We start from the raw sequence: 16,442 nt of genomic DNA on the forward strand, positions 1-16,442 counted from the left end.
ACAGCTCACACTGGCAGTCGGTGGAACTCAGGCCGGATCTGGGCTTCTGGGCCGGAGGTTCCGGGGAGGCTGCCGGCTCTCGCAGGCTGGAGGGCAGACGCTCGGTTGCTCACAGAGTTTACACTGGCTGGTATCGGCTGCTCTGCCAGGTGAATACCATTTTGGCCTACCCAGCACAGCCCAGGGGCGGGGGGTATTGGCCGGGGCCCTCTCCTGAGCTGGGCTAGACCAGACCAGCACACGCCCTGGATCGGGTACCCCTGGGGCCCGCAGAGGCTGGAGAGGGTGAGAGGGGCCTCTCAGGAAAGCTTTTCCCCAAGCCTGTAGCCAGCCCAGCTCCCAGCGCTGAGTAAACATCAGAGATAGGATCGGGCGTAGCCAGGAAGGGTGGCAGGGTGCGGCCTGGGAGAAGAATGGCAGGATGTGGCAGCGGGGCACCGTTCTGGGCACCCACGCCTCGGGCTATTGTTCGGGGCTGCCTGAGGCTCGTCACCCTCTGGGGCTTTGAGAGGAAGTGACATTCCCCAGGGACTCAGGCCCTGCCCCACCCCTGCCGTGGGGCTCTCTCACCCTGGCGGTGCCCTTTGGCACCACCCACTCAGCGAGCCTGGGAGTGGGAGCCTGCAGCAGAGTGTACGTTTGGTGTGGGCCCTGTGGGGAAGTGTGGTCATGGCCCTCCTCGGGGGGTCTGCCTGTCTGCTCAGGCTGTCTTCCTGTACCCCAGGGTCTGAGTCACCCGTCATGCTCCGATGACTGGAATTTATCTCTATCTTTATCTGCATCTAGATATTTGCGGGGGGAGGGGGCTGTCGTTATAGAGGGAGGAAGGGCTAAGGGTGAAAACTTCTTTGATTCCAGTCCAGCTGGGCCAGGTCGTTGGCTGATTGGGAGAGGAAGCGGCTGGTGATTTGTTTTGGGTAGAAGGGGGCCTGTGCGCGTGCTCCTGTGGGTGGGGGTCGGAGGGCCCAGGAGAGAGTTGGCTGCGGGGAGGAGAAAAGGGAGAGGACCGGCACCTGCAGTCAGCTTTGCCCTGAAGAGCCGTGTTCTGAGCTGCTGGTCCTCGGGAGCGCGGGTGCCTCTCTGTGCCTTGCGCTGGGCACAGGGTTTGGGGGGCCCAGGGCCTCCCTGCCACCAGCTCACAGACTCAAGGCTCTGCCCCATCAGGGGTGAGGATGGCTTGAACCGTCTCCCCCTATGAGGCCTTCACCTCTTACGGATGCTCAGGTGAGAGATAAGGCCAAGAGGGAAGGCGGCAGGGGGCCTGGGGAGTGGGCGCCCTAGAAGGGAAGGGTGGGCAGAGCAGGGGTGCTGATCCGTAGCCCAGCTGGTTTCGTGTCCCCATGCCTCTAGCTCCGAAGCAGGACTGTTGAAACTGGTCCTCCCTGAGCCTCAGTTTCTCCATTTATAAAATACGAGTAAGGCTAGGCAAGAGGGAGAAGACTGGGTTCCCAGGAGCACTTCCACCTGGCTGGGCGGCTGACCCCAGTGTCCTGTGGGCTTGTCCTCTGACCTGGACCTGGGGGGGAGCTGGGGGAGCCCAGTAACTCAGAGCTCCTGTGCGCCCAGGGTCCTTGGGCTTCTAGGCCTCTGGAGAGAGGGGTTAGGTGTGGTTGCTGACCTCAAACCTCCTGAAAAACCACGTGGGTAAGGGAAGCATGGAGCGTGCTTTTTTGAGGAAAGGGTAAAGGAATGGGAGGGGTTTTTTAGTCTCGGAAAAGAAGAGACTTCAGGGAAGACTCCAATAGGCTCCAAAAGGTGTGGGAAGTGTTTCTTACCTGTCCCAAGGTAAAGGCAAAGGGAAATGGACTGGCTTTGGTGCTGGGGGGTTTAAGTCGCTCCTAGGAAGAGCTTAGATGGAAGGAAGAGGCGGCTGAGTTCGGGTGGGGGTGGGCCGTGTGCCGCAGAGAGCAGCTTCTCGTGCGTAATAACGCAGACGGTCTGACCTATGACTGTTCAACTTACGGTTTTTTGACTGTATGATGGTCAGGAAGCCATAGGCATTCAGTAGAAACCATACTCGGAATTTTTATCTTTTCCCCGGGCTGGCGGTTACGCCGTACGGTGCTCCCTCGTGATGGTGGGCGGAGGTGGTTCCCAGGCAGCCACGAGACACACAATGACTGTGCCTGTCTTCCACATTCAGGACAGTGTTCGGTAAATTACGTGAGATACTGAACACTTTTATACGATAGGCTTGGTTTAGATGATCTTGCCCACCGTAGGCTAGTGTAAGTGTTCGCGTTCAAGGTGGGCTAGGCTAAGCCCGTGCCGTTGGGTGGGTTAGGTGGAGTACATGCATTTTCGGCTTAATGATATTTTCAACTCACGATGGGTTTTTTGGGACATAACCCCATCATAAGTCGAGGAAGATTTGTAATAGCTGTTGCTTTATTATGTGCCCAGATCTGCCTTGTGCTATTTTGCCAGACTGTATTATACTCGGATTATTGTATGACTATTTATTGAGCACCTGCTGTGCTCCAGGCTCTGTGCTAGACTCGGGGGCTACATTGATGAGCAAAAACAGGTATGTTTCCGCAGTGCCCTGGGGTGTGGGGTGTGGGTGGGTTCTCACGCTACTGGGCCAGTCAGAAATTAATGAAGCATGTAAAGGTATCTTTACCAACTGTGATAAGTACCCCAAAGGCCAAGTTTATGGTGCCCTAAGAAGGCAAAACAGGCACATATTATAAAGTCTGGAGTGTTAGTGGAAGACTCATCCCTTCATATTGGGTTTTCTTATTTTACTGAGGAGGAAATGAGTTCAGAGAGGTTAAGTCACTTGCTCCAGATAGCACAGCAATTGATTGGACAGAGTTGGCTTTTAGATGTGCCCAGGTCTGTCTCACCCCTGATAACTTTTTCTCTCAACCACCTGACTCTAGGAGCATCCTGGGCTATATGACAACTTCATGGATACCCTCTGTTAATTAATCTTCACGGGCACTGGTGAGATAGGGATTCTTATACCCATTATACAAATGAGACCGAAGAAGCTCAGAGTTAATTAACGTGCTTAAGGTCACACACATCAGCTGGTGGCAGAGCAGGAATTTGAACCCAGGTTGGGGAACCCAAAACTGGACCACCCACCATCGTCCCCCAAATACCCTTGTCCTCCCAGCAGAGCCTGCAGAGGTGAAGTCACCCGTGCAGGGACATGAGCTGCAAAGTGGCAGAGCGGGGACTGCATATCAACTTCGTACCTGCCACCTGGTTCTCCGTTCTCTCCTCATTTAGTTTATCACATGCAGCTTTTGCTGTCCACTCAGAGAAAAGAGAGCAGCATGGTTAGGGTCCAGAGCTTGGCGCTGACCCTCTCCGAGGGACTCCCATCTCTGTGGGCAGGGAAAGGGGCTGCTCTTTGAGCAGGCCTGTGCTCTAGGAACTCGGGAGGGAGGGAAGGAGCTGCCCAAGGACCCTCTCCCCGCCCCCCCGCCCTGAAACGTGAGACCCTGGGAGGAGCCCCTCAGGTCTAGGCTGTTGCTTCTCCATCAACAAATGGGTCCCAAGAGACCAACCGAGAGCCAGGGCCCAGTGCCCAAATTTGAGGCAGACGCCTGTGGAAATGGAAGGGGCCTTGTCTGGGCAGCGGGATCTGGCCGGGTTATTTGGTGGGCACCATGCCCTGGTGAACAGACGGACACCTCCAAGCCAGCTTGGCTGGTCACTAGGAGTCCTTTTCTTTGTTGGGGGCGGGGCGGGGGCTGTGCCATTGGGAGCCCCAGGAGGCAAGCTCCCCAGTATAAAGATAATCCCCAGTGCCCAGCTGGAGGTACTCTTGGGGGTTAAGTGTGGGTAAAAAGGCCATCAGAGCTCAAAGGGAGATGTCCTAATGCAGCACTTTCCAACAGAAATACAACTCGAGCCTCATGCGTAATTTTAAATTCTCCAGTAACCACATGAAGAAGCGTAAAAAGAAACAAGTGAAAACCGTATTTAACTCCATGTATCCAAAACATTGTAATTTCAACATATAATCAATAACCATTTATTAATGAGCTAGGTTACATTCTGGTTTTCATCCTAAGCCTTGGAAACTGGGGTGCAGTTGACACTTCCATTTGCACGGGAACTGGCCGATTACCGGCTCCGTGACCGCAGGTGGTGTGTGGCCATGGTGGTGGGCAGTGCAGTCCTAGAGTTAATTAGGGCTGTTAATCACCTCCTCTGCCTTCCCCTTCAGCCCGGGGGGGGGGGGGGTGGATGGTGGCTCAGCCTGTTGCCCTGGGGACGCAGCGGCCCGGACCACCGGGGCCTCGGGGCCCGCAGACCTCTCCCGTGCGCCCTACTGCGCCGCCGGGGTCTTGGGCTGCAATGGGAGAAAGGCTTTGAGGTAGGAGCTGGAAGGCCCTGAAGTTGGGGACAGGATGGAGGCGAAAACCCCTTAGGACCCGAGTGGGGAGTGAGGAGGTGCCCTGGTGGCCTGCCCACGCCCGGCGGAGCGGTGGGTGTGGGACGAGGTGGCGCGGAGCGGCCGGGGATCACAAGCGCACAGGCCCGCATTGTTCGCCTGTCACACTTCCTCTGGCTTTATTGCCTTTGTCCAACACCCTATTGTCTGGTTTCCTTTTGTCCCCCTTTCAGCCCCGCTGCCTTTTATTTTCCAGCCAGCCTGGTTGTTTTCATTTCTTTTGTCTGAAGTTCCTGAGAGGAAGGTTTTATTTTCAGCGGTTTGATTAATTCACAGCTTGAGCCCGGGGTTTGTTTGTTATGTAATTGCTGCCCTCAGCTTCGGGATAATACCCCCCTCCCCGCCCGCCCCGCCCCTACGCCCCCCACCCCCCACCCCTGCCCGGGGCCTGGCTGGGCGCCCCTCCCTGTGCCCGGATGGGCCGAGCCGCCCGCTTCCTGGACGCTGGCCAGGCCCCTGCGTGGTGAGAGGGGACCCCGGGGCCGGACCCCGGAGCCTCTTCTCCCGGGCCAGCGTTCTTCGGGTCCGGTCTGCCCCGCTCTCCTCACCCTGCAGTGCCCGTCCCGGGTCTCATGTCAGTCCCCAGGGCACCCTGCCCTTTGAAAGTGGCGGGAGAGGTCTGCTGTGGTTTAGATGGCATCAAATCAAATACACCTTATTCAACTATAATGTCCGTTCAGTTGTTTAATGTAAAATAGTGCACAGGGACTCACTCCTATGTTACAAGAAACATTTTGTTGTAGGGGGTTGACATGAAATACAATATGCTACACCCGCAATTCAGTTTTAAGGGCTGTTTTGCTATATCTGATTTTTGCCTTACACTCCCCCCCCAAAATGTGATGCCCATGCAAAAATGTTTAAATTTTTATTTAACAGTGCTTCTCAAACTAGTGGGTATCCGAATCACCTGAAGGGTTTGTTAAAATAGATTCCTGCTCTATCCACGGAGTTTCTGATTTGCAAGTGACCCTTGACTAACTCCCACGCAAGCCCCCAGGCCATGCTTGGACTGTGGGTCCCTTGTAGGGACTGCATTTCTACGGTGTTCTAACAAGGGGTGTTTTAACAAGGGGTGTTTACTAGTGCCTTGAAACATTCTAAACAGGTAAATTTTAGCAATTCCTAGTCCTCAGAACTGCCCATTTTACAGATGAGGAGACAGGTGTGGAGAGGTTCAGTAACTTACCTAAGGTCACGTAGTGGGTGTAGGACCTACGGATACCTAGAACTTGCTGCTGGGTGTCCCCGCTGGTCTTGTCACAGTGACTTTGGATAGGGAGCAGGTGAGCTGGGGGCCACTGCTGCTTTGGCTGTGAGCCTGGCTTGACCACCAGCACTCGCCCCCCAGGATCCTTAGCTCGCTCAGCTACTCCTGGTGTCCCAGGCAGTGGTGACAATGACACGGGGGGGGGTGTTGGGGGATGCCGTGATGGGAGCAGTGGGTGCAAAGGCTGCTTACAGCAGGGATTGCAAATGCCTACAGGGGCCAATGAGAGACTCTAAATGAGGGACTCTAGCTAGCTGAAGGAAAACATCTTTCTTCAAGCCCTACATCTCAGCCTGTTATTTTCCTACTTTTGGTAGATACATGAATATAAAAAACAGTTCACTTTTATCTTTTCTCTAAGAGGAAAAAAAGGATAAATATATATATATATATATATATAGGGTAGATGACACTTGGTTCCCCTTTTGGGGGGCAGTAGGGAGTGGTAGGGACTAAGGAAAACTGGCCTGTCCATAAGGAGCACCTGCTACTTAATTCCAGCCAGCTGTTGCCCCAGACCAACTTCAAGAGAAGTTCAAATCCAGATTATGTGATGTCTCGTGATTTTTAAATTTTGTTAGCTAGTTACAAACACACACACACACACAGATACACACACATATATATGATTTTGACTTTGCTGGGCTCAGAAACTGCCAGTTGAAAATCTCTGCCCTCCTTTGGTGGACCATTCAGCCAACCAGCTCCACCATGGCAGTAGGCAGGACCTGCTGAAGGCTGGGCCCAGTTGGCTTGTAGACCTTACCATTTAAGAAAAAAAAAAACAGCACAGGACTGAAGAATATTTTTTTATTTTTTTCACTGTGGGTTCCAAATAGAAGTTTGCATTTGGTGAGGGTGGAGTTGCCGTATCCACCATCAGTTTCCCTCTGCTCCTTCTCCCTCAGGATGTCCATGAGGAGCCCTGGCTCTGCCCAGCTGGCCCCGGATGGCGTGGGCACCATGGTGAACTGCACCGTCAAGTCCGAAGGGAAGAAGGAGCCCTGCCATGAGGCCCTCCAGGGCTCGGCCACCGCAGCTGAACCCCAGCCCGGAGACCCAGCCCGGGCTCCCCAGGACGGTGCTGACTCCCAAGCTCCAGCCCAGGTGCCCGGCACTTTCCCCGGGGCTCCTGGGTCCGTGTCCCCGCTTTGCCTCCGTAGCCCACACTGACGTGCCGTACCCGGCCTCTCCTTGAGGCTGGGCGGGCACCCACTTACCAAGCTGGGCAGACGGGAGGCAGCACCCTCTGTCTCTGGGGCAAGACTTTGGTGGGTGGGGAGGGGCTGCCAAGTTCAGTCAGGCCACCTGTCTGAGTGGTACGTGGCCTCGGTCCTGTGCTTGCTCACCCGTGTGTGACCAGTCCTTACCTCTGAGGACTAGTTGGAGAGACAGGATACATCTGCTCAAAGTTTATCTACCATATGATTTGAGAAAATCAGCCTTATTACCCGAGCCTGAGATCAACCACTGTTAAAGACAATACAATTCCTCATCCTTAAGATGAAGGCGTTCTGAACATGAGCAGGAAGGATTCTTGCAGTTCTTAAAAATCCCGATTCCATGCAAGAGCTGCAAAAAGGGTAATATGTAACTAAAACTAAATGAATGAAAATGAGAATTTTAGGGCCCTGAGGAAGGATCCAGGCTGGAGGGGCCTGTGGGAGGGGTTAGGGGGTCGGGGTAGTGATGAGGGAGACTTCCTGGAGGAGTAGCACCCGGAATTAGGCCTTAAAGAATGGAGAGGACTCTGGTGAGGAGAACTGGGGGGGTGGTGTCCTAAGGAGGGGTGGGGGGGGTCCCAGGAGTCACCCACCCAGCTGCAGATAAGGCTGTGTGCAAGGAAGTGGTGATTCATAGCTCGCTGGCCTCGACTGCAGCCGCGAACCTCATTCACGAGCGGTCACGTCCTTGATCCCAGCAACAGTCCTGACACGGGAGGTATTAGTATTTCCATTTTCAGAAGAGGGAAGTAAGTCAGGTTCAGAGAAGTTCAGAGTCTCATGTGGGATCAAGCGCCTCGTGAGTCACTGAGCCGGGACTGAGATCCAGGTCTCTGGTCTGCAAACCTTCTGTGCCTTCGCTATATCCGGCAAAGCCAAAGGTTGGGAAGGTGGGGGGGGGCCCCCCTACCCGGGGGGCTGGGTGTGCGTCCCCGGGCTACTCAATTCCCCCTGCAGTCTGCCCCCTTCTCTTGAGGGTGACAGTGACATTCAGTGTGTATTGTAGGATTGCAGCTCCCCTGAGAGCAATGGGTCCCCGGAACCCAAGAGACCGGGAGCTTCTGAGGCCGCCTCTGGAAGCCAGGAGAAGCTAGACTTCAACCAACATTTAAAAGAAGGTAAGATTAGTCTAGGGGCGCCTGGGTGGCTCAGTCATTAAGCGTCTGCCTTCGGCTCGGGTCATGATCCCAGGGTCCTGGGATCGAGCTCCGTATCGGGCTCCCTGCTCAGCGGGGAGTCTGCTGCTCCCTCTGCCCCTCCCCCCACTCATGCTCGCTCTCTCGCTCTTGCTCTCAAATAAAATCTTGGGGGGAAAAAATAAAAAAGCAGGGTAAGATGTCTGCCCAGGTTGGAGGCGGGCGTGGGGTGGGAGGTGCTAGGACTTTTGCTCTTCATCCCTTTGGTATCTTCTAGTCGTGCCAGCCATCGAGAAGCTGCTGTCCAGTGACTGGAAGGAGAGGTTTCTGGGAAGGAGCCCTCTGGAAACCAAAGATGTCAAAGGTGAAGGCCCATGTGGGTAGGCAGGGGAGGATGTCTGAACCCTTTCCCTTCTCCTAGCCGGGCCTTGCGGTCTGGGCCTATACGGCAGTTTGGGGGGCTCTTAGTCCCCTCCGACCTGGCCTATGCCCTCCTGGCTCCTACCTGGCCCTGGCGGTCAGCACCATCCCTCCCCTGGGGACTGACTGTTCAGTCTGGCCTCTTGGCAGGAGAGGCCTTGTGGGAATCCCGTTCCACGAGTATGGATTTGGACTCTTTTTTTTTTTTTTTAATAAGATTTTATTTATTTATTTGACAGAGCACAAGTAGGCAGAGAGGCAGGCAGAGGGAGAGGGAGAAGCAGGCTCTCTGCTGAGCAGGGAGCCCGATGTGGGGCTCGATCCCAGGACCTCAGGATCATGACCTGAGCCAAAGGCAGCCACCTAACCGACTGAGCCACCCAGGCGCCCCTGAATTTGGACTCGTACAGGGACCCTTGTGACCTCAGGCAGGTCACTGCCACTTCCCAGATCTAACTGTATCTAACTATATCAAACAAGCTGGACGTGCCCTTTCACTGCTGAAAATTAATTCTAGGCCACCGGGACCTCACTAACTGAATTCAAGGGCTGCTGCTTGGTTCGTGAGCGTCGCTGTTTTCCCAGTGTGGTCAGTCACACCCCCAGGGGGAGCTTTAAGACCGTGCCAATGCCCAGGCTCCACTCCACCTGCTGAATGTGAACCCCAGGGGCTGGGCACTGGGCCTGTGTATTTGTCGAAGGCTCCCTGAGTGATTCTGAGGCGAGTGGCCTGCAGCCTGGCCCGGCTGCGTCTGTCATGAGCTCAGCGGGAGGGCAGGAAGCAGTGGTCCTTTTGGGAGAGGGCCATGGGCCGGATTCTGGACTAAGCCTTACCTTCATTATCTTAGCCTCACGGCACCCCTGTGAAGGGACCGTTCTTGTGCTCATCGATAGACTAAAAAAGACGAAGTGCAGAGAAGTCGGTTACTTGTCCCACAGCCCTGGGACAGCCTCCTTTGGGATAGTTATCCACGCTGACCCTGCAGCTCGGGGCACTTGAGGACCTCTGAGAAGCGATGTGGGACTGAGATGTGTCCCACTGTCGGCATTTCCAGGGGCTGGAAGCCTCGGGTGGGGACCTTCTAGGGCAGGTGGTTGTCAGACGGCAAGCAAGCCCCCTCCGGGGCAAGGATCGTGTCTCCATCCTCTGTCACTCGGCCCCTAACAGGGGCCTGGGAAGTAGCAATTGCCCAATGAACGTCAGATGGGTGGGTGGAAGCGTGGGTGGACAGATGGACAGAAAAACAACAATTCTCACCGGTGGCCATTTCATCGAGCAGGAACCCAGGAGAGCCTGGCAGAGAAGGAGCTCCAGCTCCTGGTCATGATCCACCAACTGTCCACGCTGCGGGACCAGCTCCTGACGGCGCACTCGGAGCAGAAGAACATGGCTGCCATGCTGTTCGAGAAGCAGCAGCAGCAGATGGAGCTGGCCCGGCAGCAGCAGGAGCAGGTAGGTCCCGCTGGGTGTCCGGCTGCCTTGCTAGGGGAGAGGGGGTCTATCGGGGCCTGGAGGGGAGCACTGTGGGGGCAGACCTGGTAGTGCAGGCCGAGCGAGGCTGGGGGGGGGCAGGCCTGGGAGGGGCCGTGGGCAGGGGCCCCAGGCTGGCTGTGACTCGGCCCTGTGGGGGGCCAGGGGTTGGAAGGGGCCTGTGGGGCTCTGCGAGGGAGCACCCGCCTCACCTCCCGCTCACCTCCCGCCTCACCTCCCGCGGCGGCCTCAGAGGAGAGTGAGCTCCCTGCAAAGGGAGAACGCACTCTGAAGGTGGATTGTCCTGGTGCTTGCCCCGCCCAGGGCACGGAGGGCACGGCGCGGCAGGCCCCGGGCTGGGGCTAATGTCCGTGACCCCCCCCGCCCGCTCTTTCCTGCTGCCAGATCGCCAAACAGCAGCAGCAGCTGATTCAGCAGCAACATAAGATCAACCTCCTCCAGCAGCAGATCCAGGTAAAGAGGGGGGTGGCCAGAGGCGCAGCGGGTGACGCCAGGGACGGAGGGACGGGGTGCAGATTAAGCAGAATCACTCGGGCATGGCCCCGAGGAGGGGGCTCATTTCCACTCTGGCCCCGTGCCCCCGTCGTCTTCCTCTGTTTTAAGGGAGGGGCCAGAGTACCTTCATCCCCAACTGGGGCCGAGCTGAGGGCAGGTAGCGGGAGGTGATGTGGGGTCTGGTGGAGCCTTTCGAAGACTGGTCCTGTACTGGTCTGCATGCCTCCCGTGTCTGGGTCCCCATGCCGTGTCCTGGGCTGAGCTGTGTGGGCCCCCAGGGACTCACACAGGGTTTCTTTGCTCTCAGCAGGTCAACATGCCTTATGTCATGATCCCGGCCTTTCCCCCGAGCCACCAGCCTCTACCTGTCGCCCCCGATTCCCAGCTGGCCTTGCCCATTCAGCCCATCCCCTGCAAACCAGGTGAGTGGGGGTGGGGGTGCAGCCATTAGCAGAGGCTGTCCTAAGGTCCCGGAAGGAGCCCCGGAGCGTGCTCATGCATTCCTTTACCATGTGGCCTTCCTGGGCCTCGCTTTTGGATCTGTCCAGTGGAAGAAGAATCCCTTCTTTCTCAACTTCACTGGGAGAATGAACAGCAATAGCACTTGAACACCATGAAGTACTTGGCAGATGTAAGCGGATGTGGCCGATTTAGATGCAGTGTCCCCAGCTCTGGTCCCTTTACTGGACCGGAATAGTAACATCTTGGACATTCACTGAGGTGTCTACATTTCCCAGACTCTCACTCTCGTCTCTACCCCAACCGTGCCCCTTCTGCCCCGCCCCCGAAATTCAGCGAACACAGACTGAGCACCAACCACCTGTCAGACGCTGTGTTGTCAGGTGGCCACGGGGTGGGGGAAGGGTGATGATAAAAATGGACGTTGAGCTCCAGGAATTTACGGTCTCGGCAGGGCGAAAGGATGCCAGTAACTGGGGAATCTGGGAAGGCTTTCTAAGGAGGTCAGAAATTAGTTGGGGCCCAGGAGGTAGACTTGGGGGGGTGAAGCTGGGAGCTGAGGGTGGAAGGCAGTCTGAGGCAGAGGGCCTGGAGCCTGCGGCCAGAAGCTGCAGGGGGTTGGAGTTGAGGGGAGCGCATGACTGGGTGGTCGTGGGACAGGCCGGCGAGGGAATTTATTTTGTAGAATGCAGTCAGGCTTGAACGACTGAACGGAGGGTGTGTTGTCATACGGACTGGGTGATGGGGAACAGAGAGGGACGGGGTACCAGCTGGAGCGGGGACCAGTGGGGGGCTGCTGAGGGGCTTCTGGGGACAGCATGACAGCCTGCACTCGGGCAGAGGTGGTGGGACAGAGGCACAGATGGAATATGTAGGCCGTGATCATGGATTCCTGGTGAAGGGTCATGGGACAGGGCAGGGATGTTGCCCACAGCTGCCCCAGGAGTGGGGACAGCTTTTAGGTCGAGCCCCTCTGGTCCACCGTCCCTGTTCCGTGTGCGAGAGCAGGCAGGTGAGTTCCTGTGGGCCTGCCACCAAGGCCTGTGGGCTATGGGCACAGTTCGTGGGTCACGGACTCTGCTCCTGCCTCATTCTACACCAGGCACTCTGGGTGGGGGGACACAAAGGACTGAAAAAGTTAGGCCCTGCCTTCCAGGAATTTTCCACCTGGGGAGGTAGGGAGACTAGGAAGGGGGAGCAGGCCAGCAGCACAAACCCACTGCAGCTCTGGGTGAACAGAGCTGCTGGAGTGAGGAGGGCAGGGCCTGGTGGGGGCGTTGGGGTGCATCTGAGCCCGTGCCTTCTGGACAGAGGAGGTAGGAAACAAGCTGTGGAAGACCTCAGCTGGCCAGACTGCCACCCGCTTTGTTGGCTCCAGAATCCTAGTAACCAGGGGGCCCGGAGGCTTCCAGAGGGCCCTTCCCCAAGCTGAGTGCATCACGCCTCTCCTTAGCTCGCAAGCCCTAGATGGTGCCCTGTCGCCTACAGCATGGAGTCCACAAACTCCCAAGGTTGCCTGTCACGGCCAGTTTCCTTTCCCACGCCTTGGCTCTCACCTCAGTGCTCGCCCTCCGCCTGCCCGCCCATAGCCACTAGCCCACCTCTTGCCGCTCTCCCCAGGAAGCCTGCTCCGGGCACCCCAGCTGGAACCAGGTTCTCTGGCATGCCACCCATGCAGGCTGTATCCCTACCGGCCATGTGGTTAGTGACTTGTGTCCGCGCTTAGCTCTCCACCTCAACGGCTGGCTCCGTGATGCTGGGCTGGGTTGGGGGCGAGCGAGGTGGGCCCGGTAGGATGGAGAATGGTGAAGTTGGGTGCCACGTAAAGGGGAAAGCATGGGCTATGGAGTCTCGAGGACCTGGGTTCACAGGTCCTTGTTCCCATTTCTGAGCTATGTGGGCAACCCATTTTTCATCTGCTTAGTCTCCGCTACTCTGCAAAACGGGGTGACGTACCGAGCACCTGTTGTATGCCACTCACTAGGGATTACTGTGAGCTACTGCAGGAGACAGGCTAACACGCGGGGAGCGGCTTTCAGACCTGCACGTAGTAGGTACGGAACACAAGTATCCGTAGAGTGAGCAGAGGTGTACCTGGCCTTGGGTCACCATTGTGTTGGAACCCGAGGCTCCGGGGGTTGGAAAGGGCAGGAAAAAGGTGAAGATGCGGACCAGCGGGCAGGGCAGCGGGGGATGAGGGCATGGGAAGCCTTGGCACTCTGGGGCTGGGGAAAGCCGTGGCTGGAAGCCAACTGGGCCGGCTTCGAGCTTCTGTCCCCTTGGTGCTGCTGGGACCTCGTCAAGCAGGCCGTCTGCTGTTCTGTGCTCATCCAGGACTTTTCTCCTTGCCGCCTTTTCCGTAGTGGAGTACCCCCTGCCGCTGCTGCACAGTCCCCCTGCCCCCGTGGTGAAGAGGCCCGGGGCCGTGGCTGCCCACCACCCCCTGCAGGTACTGCCCCACCCCTCGCCTGGGATGGCTGGGGCTGCCTGCCTAGCGGGTGGTGGGGCCCTCCGTCCTTGTTCACCTGTTCCTGCGTCTCCTTGTCTGTTCCCGGTATGCCTGTCTTTCTCGCTGTTACCACGTGTCCCCTCTGTCCCCCCGTGGGGGGGGCTCTCCTTTGGTGTCTCTCAGCCTCTGATCTCTGGGTCTCCCTCAGGAGCCCTCCCAGCCTCTGAACCTCACGGCCAAGCCCAAGGCCCCCGAGCTGCCCAATGCCTCCAGTTCCCCCAGCCTGAAGATGAACAACTGTGGACCCCGCCCCCCCAGCCATGGGGCCCCCACGCGGGACCTGCAGGCCAGCCCGCCCAGCCTGCCACTGGGTAAGCTTCCTGCCAGGAGGGCATCTTATGACCCTGGGCATGTCCTTCCCTTCTGTGGGTTACAGGTTTCTGGAAAACAAGGATTAGACCTGCTGTCTTTGGCCTCTTTGTTTCCACACTTAGTGCCTCAGAAGCTCCCTTATCTCCTGGTCCCCCCCAGATCTGACTGGGCACCCCCACGTCAGGGATCCAGGCCACGGAGTCGCACAATTTCAGGGAGTGCAAGTCTGCGTTCTAGTCTGTTGGCACATGGGGAAACAGCCAGTGTAAACAGCGCCCCCTTGGGGATGTGCAGTGCAGAGGGGCAAGAGGGGATGCCAACCCCGGTGAACAGGGTTACCCCTCTCTACGAACCCTCAGCCTCCCCGCTTCTCCCATAGGCTTCCTTGGTGAAGGGGACGCTGTCACCAAAGCCATTCAGGATGCTCGACAGCTGCTGCATGGCCACAGTGGGGCGTTAGAGAGCTCCCCCAACGCTCCCTTCCGCAAGGTATGGGCCCCCCACTCCCCTGCACCGGGGCGCAGGGAACCGACAACAGATGGTGGCTGGGGTGGAAGACTCAAGTCTGAGGCCACCAGAGGGAGGGGTGGAGGGAGGGCAGTGGGGTGATGCAGAGAGGCCAATGTAGATTTCCTCTGTCAACCCCAGGACCTCATCAGCCTGGACACGTCCCCGGCCAAGGAGCGGCTGGAGGAGAGTTGCGTGCACCCCCTCGAAGAAGCCATGTTGGGCTGCGACATGGATGGTAGGACCCCGGGCTGGTGGGCAGGAGGGCCCGCCTCTGCTTCCCACGGGGGCCAGGGTGGGTCAGGTCGTGTCTCTCCCTGATGCCTTTTCTCCCATAGTCTGTCTCTGGAATCCCCTCGTGTGTCTGTCCCTTGTCAGTCCCCGGCTGGGCCTCTGCGGAGGTCTTGCTGCTGGTGTCCAATGGCGGCTGTGGGAGCCCCGCCATCGCCCCCTAGTGATCAAGTAGGAGATGACTGCCAGCCGCGGAGGCCTCGCCTTCCTTACCCCAGGGGAGCCGCTCCGCCTGGCTGACTCCACCCCTGTCCCCCAGGCTCCCGCCACTTTCCTGAGTCCCGCAGCAGCAGCCACATCAAGAGGCCCATGAATGCCTTCATGGTGTGGGCCAAGGACGAGCGACGGAAGATCCTCCAAGCCTTCCCGGACATGCACAACTCGAGCATCAGCAAGATCCTGGGTAAGGGCCAGTGGTGGGGTGTCTGGGAGCTCTCAGGGCTCCAGGAGACAGCTGTCAGGATGATGACCTTCAGAGGAGTCTGGGGTACAGGGGTCAGGCCGGACGTGCGGAGGCTGGGTCCTGGGGTTTTGTATCATCATAGGGCTCTTTGGTTAGCACCTGCACCTAAGAACTCAGGCGTGCGTGCGTGCGTTCTTTAGCCCCTGATCTCTGCCTAACCTATTTTGCTGTTGGTCCAGACCCTTGGAACTCTGGCTCTGGCAAGAAAGAGGAAGGACTGGTGTTCTCGGGCTATCCTTAGAAAGGTTTTATATATATATAAAATATATATATATATTTTATATATATATAAAAAATAATTTTTTATATATCATTTTTAAATAAGTGTTAATTTAATCTCTACACCCAACATGGGGCTCAGACTCATAAATAAGAGTCAGATGCTCTTCCGACTGAGCCAGCCATTGCCCCAGTAGAAAGGTTTTTTTAAAAAATTCTATGTCCTGACTGGAGGTCGAGGAGGGATGTAGGGCAGGTGGGGCTAGAAGCTGGCAGTGGTCTTCAAGATGGAGGCTCTCGTCTCTTGTCAACCGAGACAGTTGACAAGGTATTTTGTCTTAAGCAGGAGGCCGGCGGGGCTGTTCTTTTGTTTATGCAAATCATGCAGACCAGAGGCCTCCCAGAAGTTGCTGGGTAGTCTGGGACGTGGTAGCACGTGCCAGCTTCATTCATTCATTTGCTCAAGGGACCTCCAAGGAGCACCTGTGTTGGGCCAGGTCCTTGCTAAATGTTGGCACATAGATCACCTCATGGACTCACCTGGGGACCGAAGTCTTGGGGCCTGCGGGGGGGCTGGGGATGGTGGGCAAAACCCCACACTGACCGCCCACCCCGGGGCCTGGGCCAGGCTCCCGCTGGAAGTCCATGACCAACCAGGAGAAGCAGCCGTACTACGAGGAGCAGGCGAGGCTGAGCCGGCAGCACCTAGAAAAGTACCCCGACTACAAGTATAAGCCCCGGCCCAAGCGCACCTGCATCGTGGAGGGCAAGCGGCTCCGGGTGGGCGAGTACAAAGCCCTGATGAGGACCCGGCGCCAGGACGCCCGCCAGAGCTACGTGACCCCGTGAGTCGCGCCTCCCTGGGTGGTGGGGACCGTGCACGCGTCCCTGCGCTGCGCGTGCTGATGCTGTGTGGCGGCCTTCGTCGGGGTCTCCGGGGGTGCTGTCTGGCCTGGAGCGCACGTGTGCGTGGGCATCGTGTGTGTCTCCCGGGGCCCACCCGTGGGGCTGCAGGGGTGTAGGGTATGGGTTTGTACCTGACTGGGGGGCGCTGGCCACGTGTACCTGGAGGAAAACGTGCCTGTGAGTTACAAACTCCATGAAAAACTTCAGGGCTACTAAAAACAAAGGTGCTTCTCATACGGGGGGTGCTGACTTGTCAGAAGCAAGCACCTTCGTGGATTCGTGTAAACGGGAACCCCCCCCGGGCATTTAAGTCTGTCGCTTCCTAA

General features: G+C 57.3%; 1 protein-coding gene across 5 annotated transcripts in view; it reads left to right on the forward strand.

Annotated features, from left to right (window-relative positions):
- Positions 1-16,442, forward strand: part of SOX13 (SRY-box transcription factor 13) — a 44,777-nt gene that overhangs the window by 26,169 nt on the left and 2,166 nt on the right. For 3 of the 5 annotated variants that reach the window (XM_078078286.1, XM_078078285.1, XM_078078287.1), the window contains exons 2-13: positions 6,593-6,791; positions 7,914-8,025; positions 8,321-8,407; positions 9,744-9,916; positions 10,340-10,408; positions 10,758-10,872; positions 13,273-13,358; positions 13,567-13,729; positions 14,110-14,219; positions 14,379-14,475; positions 14,788-14,931; positions 15,839-16,055. In XM_078078286.1, the coding sequence (XP_077934412.1) occupies positions 6,594-6,791; positions 7,914-8,025; positions 8,321-8,407; positions 9,744-9,916; positions 10,340-10,408; positions 10,758-10,872; positions 13,273-13,358; positions 13,567-13,729; positions 14,110-14,219; positions 14,379-14,475; positions 14,788-14,931; positions 15,839-16,055 (1,571 nt within the window). In that variant the 5' untranslated portion in view covers position 6,593. Of the gene's footprint in view, positions 1-850; positions 1,225-6,592; positions 6,792-7,913; positions 8,026-8,320; positions 8,408-9,743; positions 9,917-10,339; positions 10,409-10,757; positions 10,873-13,272; positions 13,359-13,566; positions 13,730-14,109; positions 14,220-14,378; positions 14,476-14,787; positions 14,932-15,838; positions 16,056-16,442 lie in introns of those variants that run through there. The other 2 variants (XM_036079525.2, XM_036079526.2) reach the window with 2 other exon arrangements.

This window comes from Halichoerus grypus, chromosome 7 (genome assembly GCF_964656455.1).
Source record: "Halichoerus grypus chromosome 7, mHalGry1.hap1.1, whole genome shotgun sequence".
In the NCBI taxonomy this organism is placed as follows: Eukaryota; Metazoa; Chordata; class Mammalia; order Carnivora; family Phocidae; genus Halichoerus; species Halichoerus grypus.